Consider the following 23,718-nt stretch of genomic DNA (forward strand, 5'->3'; position numbering starts at 1 on the left):
AGATATATATATATATATATATATATATATTTCGAGCTAAAACGAGCCGAACGCGAGCGAACAAAGAGCAGTTTGTGTTCAACTCGTTTATAATTCGAGCTTTAAAAATTTGTTCGCGTTCGACTCGTTTACTTAACAAACGAGTCGAACACGAGCTGTTCGCGAACAACGAACTTTTTTGACAATTTTGACAACCCTATTTGCCACATCTGCTCCGAACAATTGTCCTATTTCTTCCTGCAGCTTTCTATCTTCCACCAGCTTCCAACTGCTTTTCTTCTTGTTGCTGCCAACTGGGACAACAATGAGTTATTGTCCTCGCCTTTTCCAGCCTTCCCCACCGCCTTGCCTCCCCTTCCAATGCGCCATCGCTTTCAGAACTCGCGCCTTTCCCCTTCCCACAAGTTGCTACCTTCTAGAATTCGCCCCTCGCTACCGCAATCATTTCAGTTGCACATACCACGCTTCGTCGCTGCCTACCTGCTGTCCAGCCCCTATCTCCGACCTCCCCAAACTTTTCCAACCACTCTCCTCCACCACTTAGCTGCTGTCACAATCGTTCCCTGTGCTGTCCTCGCTATTCTAACAACCCAAATCTGTCCTATGCGTTGGCTTGTTGCTGTTCCAGCCCCTAACAGGCCTTATCACAACTCATCCACCTTTTAGAAATCTTATCTGCTGAGTCCACTACCTTTCAACACTCCAACCTACCCACCTTACTGATCTCCACCACCTATGAGATACTTTTTAGTCGTGTTTATTTGTTTCTATTGTTGCATTTTCCATTCAGCGTGAATTGTAACTTCCTAATTGTTTTTCAATAATAATACTTATTTTTTCTATTATGGTTTGGGTTAACTCCGATATCATTTGGTGTCCGAGCTAGCCTAATCTTAGTTCTATGCTAAGGTTTCTAGCATCCACTAATACCCAATCTTATCTCAACATAAAATTTTTCTTTCTCACCCTACATTACCCTTACACACCTCATTCCACCTACCCACACTCAAAATCTAGCCATGCCACCAAGGAGATAACCATCAAAAATTTGATTTAGGGGAAATGACACAATGTCGTTTATGTGAAATTCACGAAGAGGCGTCTAAGAGATTTCTAAGGATATGCAGTGGGAAACTCACCAACTACAACAAAGGCTTGCGAACATCGAGAGGAGCCAATCCAGACGGGGCACCCATAACCAAAACAATGACTTGCTAGATCAAAAAAATGAAGTGAATCTCATCCACCATCCAGATTATAGGGATGAAAAACCTCTACCTCGAAGACGTGACTTATAATACCTGAGAAGCTGAAATTTTGAAGAATGTTGATTTGCCATATTTCGACAACCACATAGATCTAGATGAGTTCATCAAGTGACTCTGGACCTTGAAATGTGTCTTTGAGTGTTTAGAGGTCTCACTGGACATAACGTTGAAACTAGCTTGAGAAAATTTGAAGCATCTACATCAGCGTGAGGGAGAAGACAATCACTACTTGGTCCAAGATGAAACATAAGATACATCACGTGTTCCTACCAGCTTACTATAAATCAGATGTTTAGACCCCTTTTTTAAAAGTGGAGAGACCACGTCATCGGGCGACCATCACATCTTACAGATAGAGTTCAACCCCAGTATCTTATAGTTACAAAACACCCAAGAGAACATTCAAGTTGACCCCACTTAAGGAGCCACTAATTCTGAGTGGAAAACATGTGCAACCAACCATCATTCTCAAATTTGTCCCTGCTAAGAAGTGTTTCAAGTGTCATGGATTTGAGCATATTGAGTTAAATTGCACAACCAGTGGAACAATCTGTTTTATTGAGTAGGACATTGTTGAAAAAATAAGTAATGACATAGTAGACATTGAAGAAGGCGATGACACAATTGAGTACTATCTTCCAACTGATGAGTAAAAGATGCACAAGTTCTAGTTGAGCTCATGAGAGAGACTCCAACCAAATTAATAGCGATGGTTCATTACAGTCTTGAGTTTGAGGAACCAATTCTAGAGACATGACAATCCTAGATAAGAGTAATTTTGATTTATCAGATTTATAGACTTCTTTTTGCGTTTCCCCTATTGAGAAAGGTCCAATATGTAAAAAACGAGGCTCTTTTGTTCCACATCTAGAAGATTATATAGAGTTATTTGGATATTAGATTCAGTTTAGAAGTGTACCCACCATGAGATGTTCAAACAGGAGGGATGAACCACAACTTTAAGAATTATCTTAGGAGCTTAATGGGTAAGAAAAATTTTCAATGCGATCTAGGTCCTATTAGAGAATGAGATGTCTTTACTAAATTGTTGCTAGACAGAGTTGTTTAGCTTGCCAAATATGTTGTTCCAGAGTTGGCCCCCTTCTGATAGTCTTTTTTATCGGACACATTCAGCCGAGTACGAGGAGAGGAAGAATTATATTATATATTTACTTAATTGGGTTTTGTCTTGTGAGAACCTGTCTTTATGTAGCTCCCGCTCAGGTTGTGTCAAGAGACAATGAATAGTTATTCTATTAGGATGTGCTTTAGAATGTCCACACCTACATGATTGACTTTCCAGAAGATTATGCCAGTTTTGATATCTTCATTGGGGATGACTTAACCACTATGAGGAGACAAAAGCTTCAACATATGAGGTCGAAGCTCCTCCAACTCCGAGTGATTGATGCAGAAGCCTCCATCGTTGATTCCACACCCCTATGGGAACATTGCTATAGTACATCCCCCGTTCGCGAGCTGCGACAGTCTCGCGACCATGCTGGCCGCCGTTTTCAATTTTGTACCGAATCAGTCCAAGTTTTTTTGCCTTTCGGGTCGGCCGACCCTACTGGTCTATCTCTTGCTATCTAATTTTTTATATATTTATATTCCTGATGTTTTAGGGTTAGTTTTTCGTGTGTTTTGTTTAGGACAGCCTTCGACGTTCATTTTCTCCCTTGGAGGGCTGTATTCGAGCAATTGGGTGGTGTTCCGACTGTATCTTTCTCCCGAGGTGGTGATTATCCCCTATCCTCTTCCGCCAACAATACTCCCTACAACACCGTCCTTGCTGCAGCCACCCGGAACAACAGTCTTGCTATTTCTTCCTGCAGTTTTTTATCTTCCAGCCACCACCAACTGCTTTTCTGCTTGTTGTCGTTATCCAGGACAACAAAGGGTTGATGTACCTGCCCTTCCCCGCCTTCCCCGCCACCATGCCTCCATTTCCAACGCACCGCTGCCTCCAAAACCTGCGCCCCACCCCTTCCCACATGTTGCTACCTTCTAGAATTCACCTCCATCGCTGCTGCAACCATTCCGATCTTCATCACCACTCTCCGTTGCTACCTACCTGTTGTCCAACCCTACCCCTTACCATCTCCAGTCTCCCCCAGCTTTTCTAACCGCCCTTACCACCCTCTGCCACCACCTAGCTGCTGTCCCAACTGTTTCCCATGCTGTCCTCTCTGTTCCAGCCCCTCAAATCCATCCCCCCGTGCCACCTCGTTGCTGTTCCAACCCTTGACTGGCCTTACCACAACACTTCCACCTTCTAGAAACCTTACCCGCTGAATCTGCCACGTCCCAGTACCCAACTTACCCATTCCAGCCCACCTCGCTGACCTCCAACCATGGGATATATTTTAGTTGTGTTTTTTTGTTTCTGTTGTTTCATTTCCCCTTCAATATGTGAATTGTAACCACCTATTTGTCTTTCAATAATAATACGTGTTTTTCTATTGTGATTTGGGTTAACCTCGACATCACAAGATTAGAGAAAGTTTCCTTAGATGGTTTGGTCACTTAAAACGTCGATCATCTGATGACCTAAAAAGACTTCATCACTTTGTATAAAAGGTGTTCTTAATTTGTTAGAATTAAATGAAAATATGACAATTAATAGGACACAATGGAGAAAAAGGATTCATGTTGCCAACCCCACTTAGTGGCTTCGTGTTATTATTGTTTAAGTTATTATCTTAAATGCTAAAATTTGATTCAAAAGGGCCCATTGACTAACATTTTTGGTCCAAAATATTTTAACAGAGATTATTTTCATCGAGTATTTAAGGGGACCAAGTTGAACACATTACAAGTCTGGAACTAAAATGCCTCATACAAATAGTTTAAGGACCATTTTGATCTTTTTTTTGATAATGAAATATTCAAGTAATCCAAGAATTTAAGCTATAAATTAGAAACATATAAAATCAATGAGCAATTTAATTTAATCTTCACAAATTATAGTTTTGATGTAGCAGTTTTTAATCAAAATTAAGTGCACTAAAAAGTCAATTAAATGAATCACATATTCAACTTGCACTCTGAAGATTGAAATTGAAGGATGATTTTATTTTAGTCGAAGCTGTTAGAAGAACTATTTATAAACTCTTAATATACAAGTAATTTCAATTTCACTATTTTTAATTTTTAAAGATAAGAAAAAAAAACCCCTCTTTAATTTAAAATTTGTAAACAACCGAAAAACAGTGAAACAAGCTAACGCAGTATGCTAAAATTAGTGGCCGGATCATTTGCATGTATCTTTCCTGCAGAAACTACAAGTCCTGTTCAGGAAAAAAACTCATAGTTGCGGTAAAACCATAAAATCCATCTAGCAGACACATGCAAGCACTGTTTGAGATCTTGCACAGCCTCGAATGAAAAAAATACCACTAGTACTTCTCACATAAATGCAATTTTCAATTCCCCAGCTCAGTTTGATTCAAAATAATGGGCAAGTCCACTTTAGGAATAATTTAGTTGCCGCTGCGCTAAACTGCCTCTCCTGTACTCCAATGCTCCAACTCCACGCAATTGTTTTGAATTAATGTATTTTGAGTTAAAATTGAATAATGTTAACCCGTATAGATTTACCTAAATATAGGAAATTAAATCCAACTTTTTCCGGCCATCATTACTTAGATGCTCTAATTACTTGAATTAAAATATAGATTGTAACACCTCCAATGAGAATAAAATCTAGATTTCCATCACTCATCTTTAGATCTATTTGAGATAGACATTTGTTGTTTTACCTTGGAAAATATTGCAATTTTTTATTATCATCTTATGAATCTTTTTAATTTAATATACTCTGCTGTGAATGGATAAAGTGCAACACTATGCTGGAAGCAAAATCGCATAGAAATTTATTTAGATCTTGAAATTGTTTGTTCATTACAATTCATATTACCACCTTTTATAATTCTTTAGATTTTTTTTTCTTTATGAAATTTAAGCAACACTGCAAGCTTTTCTATATGCAAAAGAAAAAAATGTACGGGCTGTTTGATTTCTTGAGAAATCATATGATATTTGTTATGTTATTAATAGATGCTATCTATTCAAGTTGCTAACTTCTTTACTACGAAGCAAAAACTTCTATATGACATAGATATGATATGAGGTAAATATGGAGATATAATATAATGATGAGGGAGCTTACTGCCGACGTAACTAAAGCTGCAACAACAATGCAAACGTGGTTGCTGTAGCTGCTACAGTAACAGTGGCTCCCCTTTCCGATTTAATACCATTTAATCCCTTTCCGATAAAAGTAAATAAAATGTGTAGCAGTTTATAACTTTATTGACCTAGGAATAATGTGTGAATGCTTCTTGCGTGTCAACATATGTCCTGGCCATGTCGTTTCTGATAGAGGTATGTAATATCCAACGAAAACACGGAAGGCCTTTTTAACTCTCCTTTATTTATAGTACCTTAAAGTAACATATATTTAAATTAAATTTCACTTCTAATTAAGTGGCCTCTTGATGTTTGACTATTTTAATAACATTTGATAGGCATCTTGAAGATATGTATATAGCACCGACAACTTTGTGACACTGCAAGTAAACATTTCCTTGACTTTTTGATTCAGAAGTTTATTTATAACCCTTTTTCCTTCTTTTCAGAATGTGGCTGCAGATGCCCTATCAGAGTTTTATTACCCCCCAGTAGCAGCGGTTTCTATTTCTTATCCAGAAGAGGCAATTCGGAGAGAATGCTTAATAGATGGTGTACTGAAGGGGTTTGGGCAATTGCATCCTCGCAGTCAAGGAGTTGAAACTTTAGGTATTTAGTCGTTGAATAATTCTTCTTTTTTAACAGTGTTTATTTCTAATACATATTAAGAAATTTGCCCTTGATACATATTCAGTATTGGATCAGAATATAGTTACGGTTATATTTTAATGTTCTCACAAGATGGTGCATGGTGCATGAATTCGTTTTTTGAAGAGAAGGTTGTTGATTAATTATTTTTTCACTCCCCAGGAACCATTTATAGCTCCTCACTCTTGCCAGATCGTGCGCCTCCAGGAAGAGTGCTCCTTCTTAGCTATATTGGTGGATCTACCAATACAGATATTTTGTCCAAGGTATCTCATCCATTAGAACCCGGGATATCTTTTTTTTTTTTTTTTTGAGTTTGTACTTGGATTTCTTTGCTTAGAATGAGAATGCCTAACAGGCTGTTTTGTATTACCTATATTTGTCAAGTTTTTATTATTAATGGGATTTGCATTAATCTTATAAGCATAGCTTCTTAAATGGAGAATAGGGACAAAAACTCTTTTTCTCTCACATTCATTTCTGATGCACCTAAGGTAATTTTATCTCATGTCGATAGCCTGAAATATTGTTCCCTTTAGGGAACCAATAGTATGGTTAATGCTGTCTTCTCTTACACAGACACTTTTTCTCCTACACAAACCCAATAGTATGGTTAATGCTGTCATCCAGGAATATTGTCAGTGTGAGACCTAGATTATAATCTATGAAAAATTTTCATAAATTGTTGCTCTTATATGCAGAGTGAGAGTAATCTTGTGGAAACTGTGGATCGTGATCTTCGCAAGATGCTTATAAATCCGACTGCTGAAGTGCCTTTAGTCCTTGGTGTACGGATGTGGCCTCGAGCCATACCTCAGTTCTTGATTGGGCATCTTGACCATTTAGAAGCTGCGAGAGGTGCCCTGAGCAAAGGTGGATTTGAAGGTTTATTTCTTGGTGGCAATTATGTTACAGGTGTGGCCTTGGGCCGTTGTGTGGAAGGTGCTTATGAGACTGCTGAAGTTGTTTCAAATTTTTTATCCAAGTATGCATACAGCTGAGAGTATTAATAGCTGGATTTTTAATTAACAGTTGCTCCTAGCGTGAAAAATATCTGTTATATATATTCTTGTCGTCCCTTTTCACGGGCAGAATGTCTTGAGTTACCTATATTCTTATGTTTTTTCATATGCTATAAAATATGGAGCTAAGCTGAGTGCTGTAATTGTCACCTCATTTTGGTCTTGCAATCTTGTTTTTCAGGCTTGTTTTTCATAAAGCAATATGTAACTGGTTGACATAGTTACAGGTTTGCTAATGCCAAACTTTGATGAGCCTTTAAGGATAAAGTATGTTTGATTTGCTATATAATGTTAAAATTGTAGGTTTGAGACATCTTTAAATAATAAATTTATAGATGTAATAATAATAAGGTATACTCTGATGATGATATTTGCTTTCTGATATACTTGGTGAGGTTTAGTTGTAGTTAGTTAATATAGGAAAACTTTTAATTACTGTTGATCGTTTTGTTTGTTATATGATTATATAAGATAAAAGTAAATAAAATGTGTAGCAGTTTATAACACTATTATTTGGTAATATTGAATAAAAACTCCTTATTTTCTTTAGGACTTATTTCACCAACAGGATTTCATTTTTACTGCATAAATTGCTTTCCATTATAACTTGGTGAAAATTATTTGCTTTTGTTACACATTTTGAGTTTTAATTTCTTTCGCACATACAAATTCTGTTATGAGAGGTCTTCGCTTTGATATGCCAAAATTCTCAATGTCTTGGTATATATAATTTTTAAAATGAGTATAAGCTGTCCGTATTGGAGTTGTTTGAGCAGGTACTTACCACATTTGTTTTGAAGAGCAGAAAATTATTGCTGCATCGATTGAAGGCAAATACTCTTACACAGTAGGCCCGAGAGCACCATGCCATTGAGCACGACAATCTGCTCTAGGGTGTTTGGTGAGCTGATCTTCAGAAGATTATACTTAACAAATGTCGCAATAGAGAGAATATTTTGAAGACAACCAATTCTGACTTTGATTTCTCGTCATGGCGAGTCTTTAGGTGAAAATGTTCTGAATTTGAAATGGATGAAGAGTTAGAGGCCTGGGTGCACGATGAATCAAGGTTGCCTAATCCAAAAATATCCATTAGAAAATGTTATGAATTAGAAATGGATGAAGAATTAGAGGTGTGGTGCACTATGAATCAAGGTTACCTGTTCCAAAAATATCCACAAGACTTCAAACTCTGGTTTGATGTATCACATTTTAATGGAGATATGCATATTGAGGATTGTTTGGACTAGTTAAAATTTATAGAAAATTTTTTTAGTGTATGGAGGGCATGACTGATGCTTGGTTGAAAAAAATACAAAAGCTCATCATCGAAAAGACAAGCGACCAATTTAATCATGTCTAAGTATGCACAAAACAATTAGGAATTGATTTCTTCTCTTTAGAATCTATACAATCAATATCGACAATGCCTTTAGTGCTGGCATTTGATCATCATTTGATCATCAAATATGTAGAAGGATTTTATTGATTGAATGCATGAGTCGAAGAACTTTTAATGTCACAATACCTCGATGGGTTAAAGGAATCATTTCGTGAGTCATGTCCCTCAATCTATTTGACAATTATTTGAGGCCATTATTTTAGCATAGAAGGCTGTGATTAGTTAATTCTAGCGTTCTAATCAATATCCCTTCATTTGAAAGGCTCTAGCTTAAACATCCCAATCCAGCCCAACTCCCTTCCAACCAACCCACTTCAAATTCACGGTATCTAGGTTCTTCCAATTTAGGACACGCCCATAACGCCTCCAAAGGGGAAGGACACAAATCCTTATGCCCGATTGTTCGTCATTCATTGATATTGATGCAATCAAGCTAGCTACAAATCTAGTGAACGTCCCTAGCGAAAATACTTACTCATCAAGGGAGGAGGTGAATATGCTGAGCAGATTGTTTAAAGTGATGTCAGCACTAAAAAGTTGAAGAGTTAGTAAGTTGTCGGTTGCTAGGATGGATATCATAACACCCTTTTTAATTTAATTTAATACATATATAATTTGGAAAAAAAATAGTATTTTGGATTTTGAAAATAAACCGATCTCATATTCCCAGTAGTTTAAATAAACGAGCCTAATTTCCATAAGCAATGGATCTACACCGAAGGATAAATACACTACTTTCTGGTAAGACTCGATTAAATAAACTAAAGATTCTATGACATCCGTTTAAGTCTGCGAAACCATTTTATGCCTAAGCCTTTTTAGGCCTACCTCTGTCTTGCTTAACATAAATCAAATCTAAAACATCTACTCTCCTTACTGAATCATCAGATAGTCGACGTTTAATGTGATGAAACCATCTAAAACGACTCTAATCACAATGCCAAGAGTTGAGTTCTGCACTGACCCAAAACAAATCCATTTGGTTTTACACTCTTTAGCCAATGCTTTTCAATTGAAGGTCGAAGGTGAACTTCCACATGAGGCTGGGTAACTTTTGAAAACTTTTCAAACTTCCAGCACTCTAGTGTATCCAGTGAGCTGCCTTTTAGAACTTATCCACAACAAATTGATTTTTTTTTCCAGGGTTGAGTGTACCCAACCTCCCTTATTATCATGAGTTCAAAAGAATAGGATGCCTCGCACAAGGTAATCAATGATCTCCTAGCCAAGCAATTAATTCGGTTAAGCCAAATTCCATGTATTATATCCGCACTATTAGTTCCCAAAAGGGATGAAAGCTGGTGTACATGTGTAGATCGTTCAACCATTAACAAAATTATAATTAACTTTGGGATACCACGATTAGAATAATTGCTTGATAAATTGGGTGTTTCTGGCATTTTCTCCAAGCTTGATTTTCATTTGATTTGAGGATGAATGGGATTCAACTTTAAAGGCTGGAGATGATCTTTGTGGGTGGCTAGTGATGCCATTCAGGCTTTGTAATACTTCAAGTACCTTCATACGACTCGTTTTTTAGTATTTAAACCTTTTATTTGGCAATGCATTTTCATTTATTTTGATTACATATTAGTCTATAGCAAGATGAAGGAAGAACACCTCACACACCTTTATCAGGTTTTGGCGATTATGAATGAAGATAGTGGGTTCTTAATCTACAAAGAACGCTTATTTATGGTTTTTCTTGGCTATAGAGCAACAAAATTTAGGTTGGCGATGAGAAGATTTTTTGCTTTATGGAAAGATGACTCCAACCATTTCTGTGGTATGAAGTTTTTTTTGGCCTTGCTAATTTTTATTGCTGATTCATTCATAATTTTAGTACACTTGCTATTCAAATCACAAATTGTCTTTAAGAAAAGTAGATTGCGTTAAGATCCTAAATGAGTAGCTAATTTTAATAAGTTGAAAAAAAAGCTTAGTTTCACCCCTACTTGGGCACTCCTGAGATTTTAAGCATATTTTTGAAGTAAAGGTGGATACTTGTGTTGCTGGATTCATGCAATCTTTATTAAAGAGGGCTAACTACTTGAATTTTTTTAGTGAGAAGCTTTGCAAGGCACATCAAAATGGAAAAAGGATAAGCAAGAACTTTATGCAATCACCAATGCACCTCAATATCGGGAATCATCCAACAAGTGTTTGTTCAACACAATGAAAACTAATCAAAATGCATCAATTTGCAAAATAATAATAATAATAAATAAAATGAAATAAATCAGGGATGCATTTCCGATGATCCTTTTCCTAAAAAAATTATGTTTGTATTTAAATATCTATTCGGACAACTCAACAAAGCTGTTGACACTCTACGTTGCCAAACTGCTTTTCTTACTACCTTACGTACTAAATTTATGAATTTTGATGTTATCAGAGGCTAATATGAAAATGATTAAGATTTTGGTATAATTTGGGAACAATGTTGCTAGCATTCAACCTCTGATGATTACAATATACTTCATGGTTTTTATTTAAAGGAATTTAGTTTTGTCTCTTGTGTACTTCTCTATGTGTATCATCATCACTGCATATCAATTGCGATAAGATAATCACTATTGCTGTGGAGCATTTCGATTGTTCGTGAATGAAATAAAGTGTTGCTAAATTTGTGCAACATTTTAAAGAGTGCCTATGTGTTGATGGACACTCATATAATATCGGCCTCTACACTTGATAGCTTGTTTTAGACATCATATTGGAAGATGTCAACTTGAATTTTGTCTTGGGTGTGCTAGTGACACACTGCAATGATTTAATTTTTTTGTTGTTGATTGGTTTTCAAAATTGACACATTGTATTCTGTATAGGAATATTTTTAATGTGGTTAAAATTGCCAACTTATTCTCCTAAGAAATTATTTGCTACATGATGTGCCTAAGATTATTATTTCAAATTCCGATATTAAATTCTCAAGTAAATTCATGTGCTTCTATGGAAAATATTCAACACAAATTTGACATTCAACAATTTTTCTGATCCCCAAAATAGGTGGGCAGGCTGAAGTTGTAAACTGAACTCGTTGCTTTATGATTCGCAGCATGGCAGGGGACCAATCTAAATCATGGGATCAAGCCATTGCAAAATTTGAGTTTGCCTTTAACAATATGGTTAAGCAGTTCACCGAATGTTTGCCCTTTTTTATTATATGTATTAAAGTATCAAAATAAGTTTTTGATATTAGAGAGCCACATACAGTAGTCACACGAATGCTGAGGTGTTAGCATATTATATTGCTTAGTTGGATCGTGGTGTGTCAACTAGAAACTGCTGATAAAAAAATATAATCGACCCCAAAAATTTTGAAAGCATATTTATGATTCACCTTATTAAGCATCTTCTTGGCACATCACTAAATTATAGGCTAAAAATATGGCTCTTTTTGATGTAGAAGAAAATAAGCGATAATGCTTATAGGTTTATTTTATTATTGAAAAATTTGAAGAGCTTTCAACGTAAAGAATTTTTGTTGACTAAAACTTGACTAATGTTGTTAATGTCTTGAGTTAAACAGAGTGGAGTTGAGTTGGATGCAGTAAAATTCATATAGCTCATATCCCAAGTCTGACTCATCTTAGGATTGTTTAACTCACCTTGTTTTCTTTTCCTTTTTTTTTTCTTCTATATACTATGGTTTAGTATCTGGCTTTACCATATTAGTGCCCTATAACTATTGTTTGCTATTTACATTTCTTCTCAAATCTGGCCTTCTCAGTTGCCTTTGTTGCAGGTGATAATTATTATTTTACCTTGATATCTCTTATTATATGTTGTTTTCTTATTGTTCTATTGAGGGAGAACCCTTGTCCTTCAATCCGGCTATTTTCTTTTTACTCTACACTAGATTGACCAAAATTGGGTTCCATATATGCAGGCATGAAGAGTATTTGATTTTACAGAAATTTTGCACATCTTTAACAGAGTTTGCTTGGGTCTAAATAAAATATTTGTCTGGTATCAATCAAATATTGTTTGAATTTTGATAGAATTTTTGGTATAATCCTTTGAAAAGTCCGATAAAAGTTCATCATAAATTTTCACAGAGTTCTTCACGAAGATTTTGCAGAGTTCTAATAGAAGTTTCAATAGAGTTTTCACAGAGTTTGTGGAATTTTCACAAAATTTCAAAAAGCCTGTTTCTTTTTTTTATGATAATTTCTAGAAGGTCTCTTAAGTGTTGATAGAACTTTTGATAGATGAATCTATCCTAGAGAATCCAATTAGCCAAAATTATTTGAAGTTGAGAAATTTCTCGAGTCCTTTAACTTTCCTCTTTAAATTTTGAAATCCATCTTATTATTGAATTGTCATGTTGGCCTATTTATAGATTTAACAAAGGTTAATTTAAAAATGTGTAAAATTATAATTAATGTTTATTTAAGTCAAATTTAATGGCACCCAAACATTTGAATTTGTGTGGAACTTGATTGGGCGCCTCTAAATCGATCTTTATTACTTGACTATGTTGATTCTGGCTAGCTGGCCCATCCATTGATGATTTTAGATATTCACATTGCAATTTCCATCTTCAAATTAGTTATTGATAAATATGAATACCTTTTTAATGACATTATAATCTCAAATGACTCGTGTGTGTGTTTGGGCGTATTTGAATTCACTAGAGTTCATTTTTTTTACTCTTTTTGTAATTTGGACTATTGTTGGAGTGTATAACCTGGCATGTGGAGGATTGGGCCAAAGCTAAGCTATTTTTTTTTATTTGCACCTTTTTTTCATTTTCAGCAATTATTTTTTAGCAAAAAATATATTGCATATGCTTCAAAATGAGTGTGAGATCGGGTCTCAAAATGCTCAAAATACTTCCTCAAATTTACTCTTATGGTTTTTTTTGGTTTTTTTTTTTTTTTTGAAATATCTCAAAATATTAAGAGCATTGTTTATTCTCTTGACTGGCTCAAGCACACGTGCGCGGTACAGTTAAGCTGTTCACGCTTTAAAGTGAGTTTGTATGCTTTTCGGAGTGATATAATTTGATCTTTATTTCTCTTATTAAAGAGCACTAAGGTTCGTGTGTCAAATGAGGGATCTAGCGGGGGAGAGCCTAGGCTTGGGAAATAAATAGGTTTGTTTTATGTCAAGCATAAAAACTATTTGTGCTGTCATTTCTCTTATTTGTTCTATTTGTGTTTGAGGTTGTAATTGCTTGTGATAATTTGCTCGCACTCAGTAGGTGCACTTTGTATTTCACCCAGTGATTCAACTGAGCCTGGATAATATGGGTGTGCATTGCCTCCTTAGTAAGGCAATCTCCACTTTATTCTTTTTGACTTAACTGATATCACTTCCTAGTTTGAGAACACAAACTATGAAATATTTTTGTCACACAAAAATTGCACTAATGATGAAGCAAATATTGTTCGTAGTTTATAAAATACATTGCACTCCTAAATAGTCAACAAAAGAATGTCTGAACTGATCCAAACGTTTAAAAGTTAATATATCACAACACCACCTTAAGGGAAACAATAATAACCATATAATACGCTGTTTTCCATATTTCACGCCTATAGAGGCAAGTTCGTAAAACTCTACAGCATATATGACACAACAGACATGAAAACCATAAAAACTAATTTCCCCTCTGATCTATTTAACTGCTGCCATCTTTGATTTCTGATGACACCGTCTTGGGTCCTGCTGACTTTCCAAGGATTGCTTTCTTTGCTTTCACAATTGAGCGCTTTGCCTTGGAGAAGAAGTTGCCCGACTCAGATTTAGTTGACTTTTTAATCAGCTTTGTATCAGCAGTATCGGATGGTAAAATCGGATCTACATCTTTTGATTTCTGGCTGTCTTCCTTTTCTGCTCCCAACTCTTTCTTCTCTGATTTATCTATTGCAATTTGTATGGTTTCTTCTAATTGCAGTTCCTTTTTATCATCTGGAATTTGAACATTCTTTTCCACCATGCTATGATCTTTGGACTCATTCTTTTTCTCCTCAACCATTTCTGATGGTCCGATATCTTTCACAGCCTCGGCAGTGATTTTGGAACTCTCATTCTTATTTTCCTCGATCACCTGTTCAGGCGACTCTTCAACAGTGGTGAAATCTTTAGGCGCCTTCACTGAAGCTGCATATACATCTTTGAAGCTTTCACTCTTTTTCTCATCGCTAGCAGAAACTTCCTTGTCCTTGAAAGGAACCTCACTTGCTTCAGGAACAATATTGCCATCCTTGACCGTTGCTTCAATGCCTTCCTTTTCAATGTTAGAGCTCACATTCTTTTCTTTCTTCACCATTTCAATAGTTTCAGGAGCTCTTACTTCATCACAAGAGAATTCAGCTGCACCGATGTCTGTGGAATTCTGGGCTACTTCAGTTTTAGCTTCACGTGTTTCAACTAGATTCTCAGTTATCTCCTCCGAACTTTCCTCCTCTTTCTGAACAGCTTCTGCATCTCTTGAACCCTTTTCTTCATGTGATGAGGACTTGACTACTTCACGTCCATTATTAATTGTAGCTCCATATGAAATTGGCTCTTGAGTTTCTGTTATTTTCTCTTGTTTCTGTTCTTCAGGAAAGGCAGATTGAACTTCTAGACCCCTCAGAGGAACCTCAATGCTGGTCGGAGCATCAAGATCATCATTTTGTGTTGCTTTAGAAACATCAGGAACTACAGCATCTGAACTTTCTTTTTTCTGTTCTTCAGGTATGCCAGTCTCAACTTCTAGATCTTTCACATCTACTTCAATTTTTGGATAAATGGAATCAGCATCAATATTTTCCGGCGTCTCAACTTCCTTTATCTTTCCACTCTTTTCAAGCTCTTCAACTATAGAAACATCCTCAGATACAGGCTTTTCTTCTGAGATAATTGCACTCTGTGTCTCAGTATTCCTATCATCAACCTCATTTTTCTCTTCCAATTTCTGTTTCGAAGTTTTCAGCATGGGTGGTATCAATTAAAAAACTTTCTAAAAAGCAAAGCTAGAGAGAGAGAGAGAGCGAGAGAGAGAGAGAGCGAGAGAGATACTGTAGATGAAAATATATGTTGGGTGTTGTGCCAGTTTATTATGAGGGCTAAAGAACTACAAAATTGTTGCGTTGTGTAGAGTTTGTTCCAGTGATTGTAGTTCTAGCAAGTTATTCTGTTGCTGATGATTCCCAGAAACAGAGAACAAGAAAAAGAGCAAAAGGGAAAGGAAGACTAGTGCTTTAGATTGCAATACATACCTCATCAACTATTTCATCTGTCTTCGAACTCACAGAGGCCATAGATTTTAGCTTAAGCCAACAAAGGTTAGATAGAGATGAAACCGAGAGAGAGAGAGAGAAAGACTTGAAAGACTTGTAGTCACTTGTCATTGTCAGGCTGTAGGCCACAAGCTCAAGAAGGTTACATTCATAGCCATGAACTGTGTGGGTTATCATGCATGTGGGCCAACTATTTGATTCCATATAATTGAAGATTTTTCCATTCAGCAAAATTAAAAATAGATATATTCTTGGACTACAAGACTTGCCAGAGTAATATAATAACCCTAAACTGGTTTTATCTCCGTTAAAGCACTTCGTAATTATGTCAAGGAAAAAAAAATTGGATCAGAATATTTTAAGTATTGTTTAAAATGAATTTAAATTTATTGATTTTATTTTGAGATAGGTATGATGTGTAAATGTATAATAATATTTTCAATAATTTTATGGTTTCTTTTTATAAATATTTGATTAAGTGTCATGAACCTTCATTTTTTTTACCCCAATTGTCAATCGCCATGCAAGTAGAGGAGCTGCAGCAAATGGAAGAGAAGAGAAAAGAAAAAGGGAAAAGAAAACGTTTATTCTCTCTGCCCGATTCTTTCTGCTTTATCTGTCCATTTTCCGTAAAACTTGTATTAATTTAGGTTGCTTGTGATTTGCATTTTTACCATGTTTTTCAGCAAAGTAAATTACCGCAGAATATTATGTATGTTTCATAGGGGAAAGCTGCATCGTTTTTCTCATTAAGTATAGTTTTTCCATTAAAAATAAAGGTAGCATTTGCAAACATACCCCGCATTTCACATGTATTAGGTATCTAACACTTAATTTTACTTTCAACATTTATAATGCCCAAATCTTTTATATCATATAAAAGAATATTGTGAAATATGTCTTTTTCATGCATAGATAAGGTGACATGCATGTAAAAATTAAGATTTAGGTGTCAGATATGTAAATATATAATAATTGAGTGGTTCGTATGTAAATCTTCTAATAAAAACTAAAACTTGAAGCAGCCCAAAGTAAAAAAAGACTTCAACCTTAATAAAAATCCATTTTATCATAATAATTCTATAATAATTTTTATAAAAAAATGCGTCTGCCTAAAGCAGCCCGAAGTTTTGTCGATTATTAAGTGTGAATGTGGTGCGAAATCGCCAATCTATTTATAAGCTATTTTTTTAATTAATAGCTTTGTTCTCATTTGCCCTTTTTTTGATCAATAACTTTTAAGTCTTACATTATATTTGAAAGTTTTGCTTGCTAAAATATATGAACAGATAAATGAATTTTACAATTTTTTTTTTTAAATTTTTTATATATGTATGATCAAAAGTTCCTAAGTTGGAGTTAAGAGGCGTACAGTTAGTCGGCCTATTGAGCTGATGAGACAAATTAGGCAGATCACTCTAGTGAAGTAATTTGACCAGGAACTAAAAGTTCACTCCCAGGGGGACACCAACACCTAACAATTCAATCCGACCCCTCCATCCACTTGTGTCCTGGTCTGCCATGTGATTATCACCCATGAGCTCACTGAACATGAAGTCGATTGTATGCATAAATCTAACTCGTTCGAATTCTCAATGCTTATTTTTATCCAATAAATATATCTCATACTTTCTAACTTGGAGTTTTATCTATAAAGAACAAATAAATAGCTTGTTTCTCTAAATCTGGCCCGAGCCAAATTCAAAATCAAAGCCACTTCAACAGGTATTGGATCCGCCGTCATTAAGATTTCTATAGGAATCGAAAGAATGATGGTTGGGGCCTCACAAGAAACAACCTCTCAGGGATTTGCTATTGTTTCCTTTAGAAACTATTATTTTTTCTTTTTTTCAAATCCCCTTTCTCTCGTACATTTTATAAACAACTCTTCTAAAAGTTCAGCCTTGACTTCTTTCACTCCAACTTCAATCTCCTCCTAATTAGTGTTCACCACTACTTCCTAAACCTATCACTTCATCATCACATAATACACAACCAAAAACATATATTCTAGACAAGTACCAATTAAACGCCTTCACACCCCTACAATCCTCCATCACCCATATCATCTTTCCTATCGTCGTCTCCGCCGCCAACTATTGCCCAACCTCCTCCTAAACATCATATGACTCAGTGTTGTAGTAGGGAAATGTTCTTAATCACATATGCAATCGCTTATTTAAACTAAGTGTTGTAGTAGGGAAATGTAATGATATAAGAATCATTTCCTACATAATGTATTCAACTTTTACATTAACATTTTCTATCTTCTATCTCCTCTTTTTATAATTTATCACAAAGCTTCTCAAGGTGATCGGAATGGCCTCAGAACCAAATAGGCTTGCATGAGTGTTACTAAAGGTGAAATGTCAAAAGAGCAACATTTATGAGGGGCGATTATTTAGTTGAGACATTATGAAAAATAATTATTATAACATGTTTGCTAGAAGAAAACAAAGAGGATATTTCTTCAGATTAGTGTGTAAATAAGACTATCTTGTAAGGTGTATGCAAATCTTCTATAAATAGAAGCAATCAATATAGAAAAGATGGGAAATTCTTAAATATTAAAAGTTACTCATATTCTTGGGATTTCTTTCTCTATTCTCCGAGCTCTAACCCTCCTATTATTTTATTTTTTGTATGCGAATCCATGGACAAATCAGGATCACATAATCTATATATATACACACATAGCTCAATTCAATTACAACCTTCATCTAACACGAGGCATCACATTAGACCACCACAAGGAAAGCCAATGAGGATATTTCACAAGTTTCATGGAAAATAACTAAAGAATAGTAAGATTATTGGACTCACTCGAACAGCGGAAGGCATATTAGATTCACTCGACTAATTAGTCTTATCCAAGCTCCTCTTCTAACTCCCATCGCACCCCGCATTGATCCATCACCTAAAGTTGTATACCAAATATGAGATAAATTTTGAAACTTGGTGAATTAGCTAAATATGCTGATCAATACTTTAATCAAGTTGTGGACAACATACAGAACATGTTGAAGTCAAAAGAGCCCAAGCGAATTGTATAATAATACAATCGCATCACCTTTGATACATTTAGTAATCCTTGAAAGAATTTAATGGGCTGAGTAAAGCCATTCATGTTTCTTTCTTTATTTATTTCATATTGATTCATTCATTATTTTCTCCAGTAATGGGTGAGTCCATCCCTGGATTAATTCATTCATTGTAAGTTCTTGTCAATCCTTCTCATTTTACAAACATTTATCTAAGATTCACATATTCAAGAAAAACATGACGATAACTTTGCAAAGTAATTTCATACTATGACCATTAATTTACAAGGGAAGGGAAACTTTGAATCATCATATATACATTGTGTTGATTATGAATCAGAATTTATACTCTCAAGCAATAATGCAGATGCTTTAGGCTCTATTTTACTACTGAGAATATTGCATAAAAAGAAATCAACAGTAAAATAGAGCCTAAAGCATCAACATTATCCCTCAACAGGCTAGCCAAGAAAATGTATGAATCTCTTTGATACCAGAGATATTACATTAAACTTCAATTTTCAACAAGTTGTGCGGTATCCAAGAGAGAAAATTTATAGCACTCATCAAATCCTCATAGCCTTTATTCCTATATATCCACTCTTATATTCTTTCGTAACTGATCAGTGAAGCAACGCACAGCTATCAGCATTAAAGAAGAACAAAATAACAAATTTATGCATTCAAAGCATGCAAGTCCTAACAAAAAATCAGAGATTTTTTATTGAAAATATAAATCTCTTATATAGCTAGAGTTTCCTTTCAGTGGTAAAAAAAATGAAAGCTAGAGATTTACACTTAAGAAGAAAGAGAACGACAAAACAAAGAGCATACAATGTTCCAAACAACTAAGAATTACATGTGAACAAGTTAGCAAGAAAGGGAACAACAGTAGAGGTATGGCTGATTAAAATAGGAATGTTCCTTCCCTGTTACTACTGTGGAGTTGACTCTCGAGATCCCTGTCCCAACTTTGAAAGCCTTATTTCTCCAGTACCAGGGCTGAATGATGCTCTCCTACCAAGCCGAGGACTTTGCTCCTGCTTCAGTTCGCTAAGCCGAGGACTTAATCCTTTCTCAGAGAGTCTGGGGCTGTTAAAGCCTTTGAGATCTCTGGTTAGTGTAGCCGTTGAGCTAGTAATTTTGGGACTATTCATGTGCTTAACCTCACCACGGCTTCTGGTGATTATCTCATCAAGAATCTCCCCACTATGAGAAAAAGATGGTCTCGTGCAACCTTCAATCTCCTGTTAGGTGAATGGATGTAATAAGAATTCAAATTCTTCAATCTTCGGAAGCATTTCATTGTACAGAATGATTAAAACAAAAAAAAAAAAAATGTTACCATTGCTTGGTTGAGTGGGAGAGCTGGGGATTCCTCATATTCTGCTGCATCTAAATCTGTGAGGTGGGCACCTTTAAAGAGCTTGGGAAGAAGATACTGCCTTGCGGGTACTAAAAGCATGATCATAAGGGGAAAAAGGACTCCTGCAATAGGAATCCAAGTGATCCCAAAGCATATCAGCAGATAAGCAGTTTGGAAGAGCGAGCTGTAATGGTCTTGAATGGCACGGTCTCCACAAAGGTTGCATGGTAATCTTCAAGCACTCTAAATGCCACTATAGTTGATCAGTAATGACATAGAAGAACTTGAAAAAAATGAAGAAATGTAAGAGAGTTTTAAGTACTTGTATCTTCTACTTGGTGCTGTAAAGAGCAGGAGGATCCTCTCCCAAAACTGGTTACCAGGTAAGCTCTCTATGGCCATGAAAGCAAAGTAGCCCCACAACACAGAAGTTGGAATCTTTTTAAGGATTGGCATGGCTGCAACACAGCATCCTACCATGGCCGACTGCAGCAAGTTGCTAAGACGTTGCTCTTTGACCTCAACAGGCAGTAGATCATCAATCTCCTTTTCAACATCAAAAACCAACTCGTCCACAGGGGCATCAATGCTTCCCAAGCTTGAAGCCAATTGGATGGTAGATTCCTTCAGCTCATTCAATCCCTAAATGCAAAATTTTCTATTGTGAAAACTGATTACAAGCAACGCAGTATGAAGAATTTAGAGCTTGTCATACCCGAGCAGATTGTTCCTGGTAGATCAGTGGTGTCTGCATTTGCTGATATGCATCTTGCATGTTTCCATATAGTTGACTTAAGCTAGAATTCTGGTTCATGCTTTGATGGGCGGTGGCTACTAGCCGGTTGCGCAGAAGCTACAAAAATAAAAATCACAATTGCGATGAATTTAGGAGGCATTTAATGATAAATGTGATTTTTCTTACTATTTTGTTGGATCTTTGGCAGCTTACCTGATGTTTGAGGGTAGCCAAGCTCTTCGTGTGCATGGGCGACTGGGGGATGACACCGTTTGATGGCGGTATCCCCAATAGACCACATAATAAAGTCTATGAAAAAAAAGGAAGAGAGATATAATTTGAGCCAGTACTCATAGACTACAACAAATGATCAAAATTCACAAGTTTAGGCACTTTGGCTTCCTTATGAGAAAAAATTTAGAACTTATAATGGCATGTAGGAGTTGAGTAAAAAAAAGCACCAAAAAGCCCAAAAGAAGTAAATCGTAATGAAATGATGGTGGTTTTCTCAAGTTGAACTCCTTTTGCTGTGCAAGCTGAGAAGCCACACTGTGATCGAAATAATAGAGGACCGCAATCATTGTAGCAGGGGAATGAAAGCTCCAAGTATGTAGAGAACCGGAAGATCCAACATTTCCTGTTTAGTTTAATGCTTTGATTGGTTAACACACCCGAGTAATGGAGCAATAAAAAAAACATGCTGCACAATCCACAAATATACTCCTCAATTTCGAAGGAAGATGAAGAAAGCATGCCTTGATAACAGTCCAGTTTTTATATGCACCAGGTGACCATGGATTTGGGCTGAAAAGGCGTCTGGGAATTCCCTTCGGAACACTACTGGATGGTATATAAGAAATTGCAGTCCATACTAGAACCATCAAAGGCACCCCATAGTCTGCAATGAAGCCTCTCAACCAACCTACAACCATTTGTTCCCCTCACCTTTTAAATATAAAATGTAGAGGAAAATTGATGAAAAGCATAAGGTATTTAAATAATGATAGAAAATACATTTTTGTTCCCCTCAGCTTTTGAAGTATTTTTGTACTAAAATAAATGAAAGAAGCTTGCAGTACATTGATGACATACCACAACCATATGGCCACGATCTAGCCTTCCTACTTCTCAATGCTGTGAGCAGCAGACCAAACGACAGAATCAAAGCAAACATTCCATTGCCGAACCTCCAAGATGGAATGAACTCCAACAACTTTGGATTCTCTCTTTCTGGTATGAGAAACTCATCCACAAGACCCTACAACATGAAACCCTTAATTACCTCAACTTATATATAATTTTCTCCATAATTCAGTTCACATCTGTTTCACCATGTTAGCTGCTTCTATAAACTTGAATAAAAAAGATTGTTAATTTCAAATTCCTAAGATTATATCTGCTCTAAAATTGAAAGCCACATAAAAGCTGACAGTATACAAGAGCTTATGAAAAAACTTCAATACAAACAACCTTAAAGCAGGGAAAGTTAGATGTAATCTGTGCTTACCTTAATTGCCTGCTGCATAAAAAGCATAGCAATCAGCATCCCGAATAGCTCACCGGCAATTCTTGTAAATCTATTGATAATTGAACATGCACCAAGAATAGCCAATAAGAAGAGCAGGAAAGCAGTCCATACACACACCCTGACATACCAAACAACATAGGATAAGTCTAGATTGCCTTCAAAATAATGATTTACCAACTATTTGAAATAATTAGCTTACCATCCAGTCCATGCTAGAAATAGCTTTCTGCCTAAGTCTGCTCTATCTTTAGCAAAGTTGAACATGAATGTGTACATAAGCACAGTTGGCTCGGCAACTCCAAGGATCAGTAAAGGCTGGCCTCCAACAAATGAGTGTATAATCCCACAGAGGGATGTGGATGCTAAGGTTTGAATAGCAGTCAGAATCCCATCTGTCAACAGTTTTCATTTTAATTATCAGTCACTTTCCAAAAGTAAAATCAGGCAGTTGCAGGAAATCCAACTCCAGTTAGCAACCAATATGTATTTTGAGCCTGTCTTAATGATGAACTTCAGATGCCGCTTACCAGTATTTCTTTCCAATTGCTCCCCAAATGATATGACAGGAATTGCAGAAGCAAAGAATATGTAGGTTGTAGGAGCCAATATTCTTTATGCAAAATGCAAAGGAGAAAAGATAAATTATCAGATTTACACCATGATCCAGTAACTTAAATGACTCATAATGAATCAGAACCTGATGCCTGCTCGGAATCCTCCAGCCCAATCCTGCTTGTAGCACATCAGTCTTCCTTGAAGGTCATTCTTGATTCCACGGAAAGGCACAAAAGTCTCCTCCATGCTTCTATTCGCCTCTTAGCAAAGCAGATGCTTTCGCTCAAAGATCCCAGCGTTTAGGAATATTCAGATTAAAAGACAAAGATTGTAGGATCTATTCTTTTCCCCAACTATTTACAGTGGAAATGCTCTGCACTCCGCACTTCCAAAATCCCAACGTTATGCATTCCTGTGAAACAACATCGAGCATAAGGATTTATAGTTAAATTGATATAAAAGAGAATGGATAGCTTCTGCAATATAACAGAACCTTAAATCAAACTTAGAAACAGGAAGAAAAAAAACAACATTTGAAAGTCGAGAAACAGGAATATGACAAGAATAGAACCTTGAACAGGCAAGAGAGCGGGACGGCAACTCAAAAGAAGAAAACTTTTTGCTTGCATTGAAGCTTATTAGCTCCAGCGAAGAAAGGAAAGGCACTTAGAGTCTGAGACTTGCAGGCTGGAGAGGAAGGCTACACACAGATATATATAACGCAGT

General features: G+C 36.1%; 2 protein-coding genes and 1 pseudogene across 2 annotated transcripts in view; 1 reads left to right on the forward strand and 2 right to left on the reverse strand.

Annotated features, from left to right (window-relative positions):
• Positions 1–7,363, forward strand: part of LOC110019933 (protoporphyrinogen oxidase, chloroplastic) — a 20,993-nt gene extending 13,630 nt beyond the window's left edge. Inside the window, exons 7-9 of the mRNA XM_020717815.1 lie at positions 5,909–6,068; positions 6,270–6,373; positions 6,809–7,363. Of these exons, the coding sequence (XP_020573474.1) occupies positions 5,909–6,068; positions 6,270–6,373; positions 6,809–7,108 (564 nt within the window). The 3' untranslated portion in view covers positions 7,109–7,363. The remainder of the gene's footprint in view (positions 1–5,908; positions 6,069–6,269; positions 6,374–6,808) is intronic.
• A 6,509-nt stretch (positions 7,364–13,872) lies between these two features.
• LOC110019967 lies at positions 13,873–15,848 on the reverse strand. The gene is made up of 2 exons (XM_020717881.1): positions 15,746–15,848; positions 13,873–15,441 (listed from the first exon to the last, which is right to left on the reverse strand). Exons 1-2 carry the CDS (start codon positions 15,785–15,787, stop codon positions 14,161–14,163), a joined length of 1,323 nt encoding a protein of 440 aa, XP_020573540.1. The 5' UTR covers positions 15,788–15,848; the 3' UTR covers positions 13,873–14,160.
• A 3,702-nt stretch (positions 15,849–19,550) lies between these two features.
• LOC110019959 lies at positions 19,551–23,688 on the reverse strand (annotated as a pseudogene).
• Positions 23,689–23,718: the final 30 nt, after the last annotated feature.

The sequence above is a fragment of the Phalaenopsis equestris genome, unplaced genomic scaffold (assembly GCF_001263595.1).
Source record: "Phalaenopsis equestris unplaced genomic scaffold, ASM126359v1 Scaffold000088, whole genome shotgun sequence".
Classification (NCBI taxonomy): domain Eukaryota; kingdom Viridiplantae; phylum Streptophyta; class Magnoliopsida; order Asparagales; family Orchidaceae; genus Phalaenopsis; species Phalaenopsis equestris.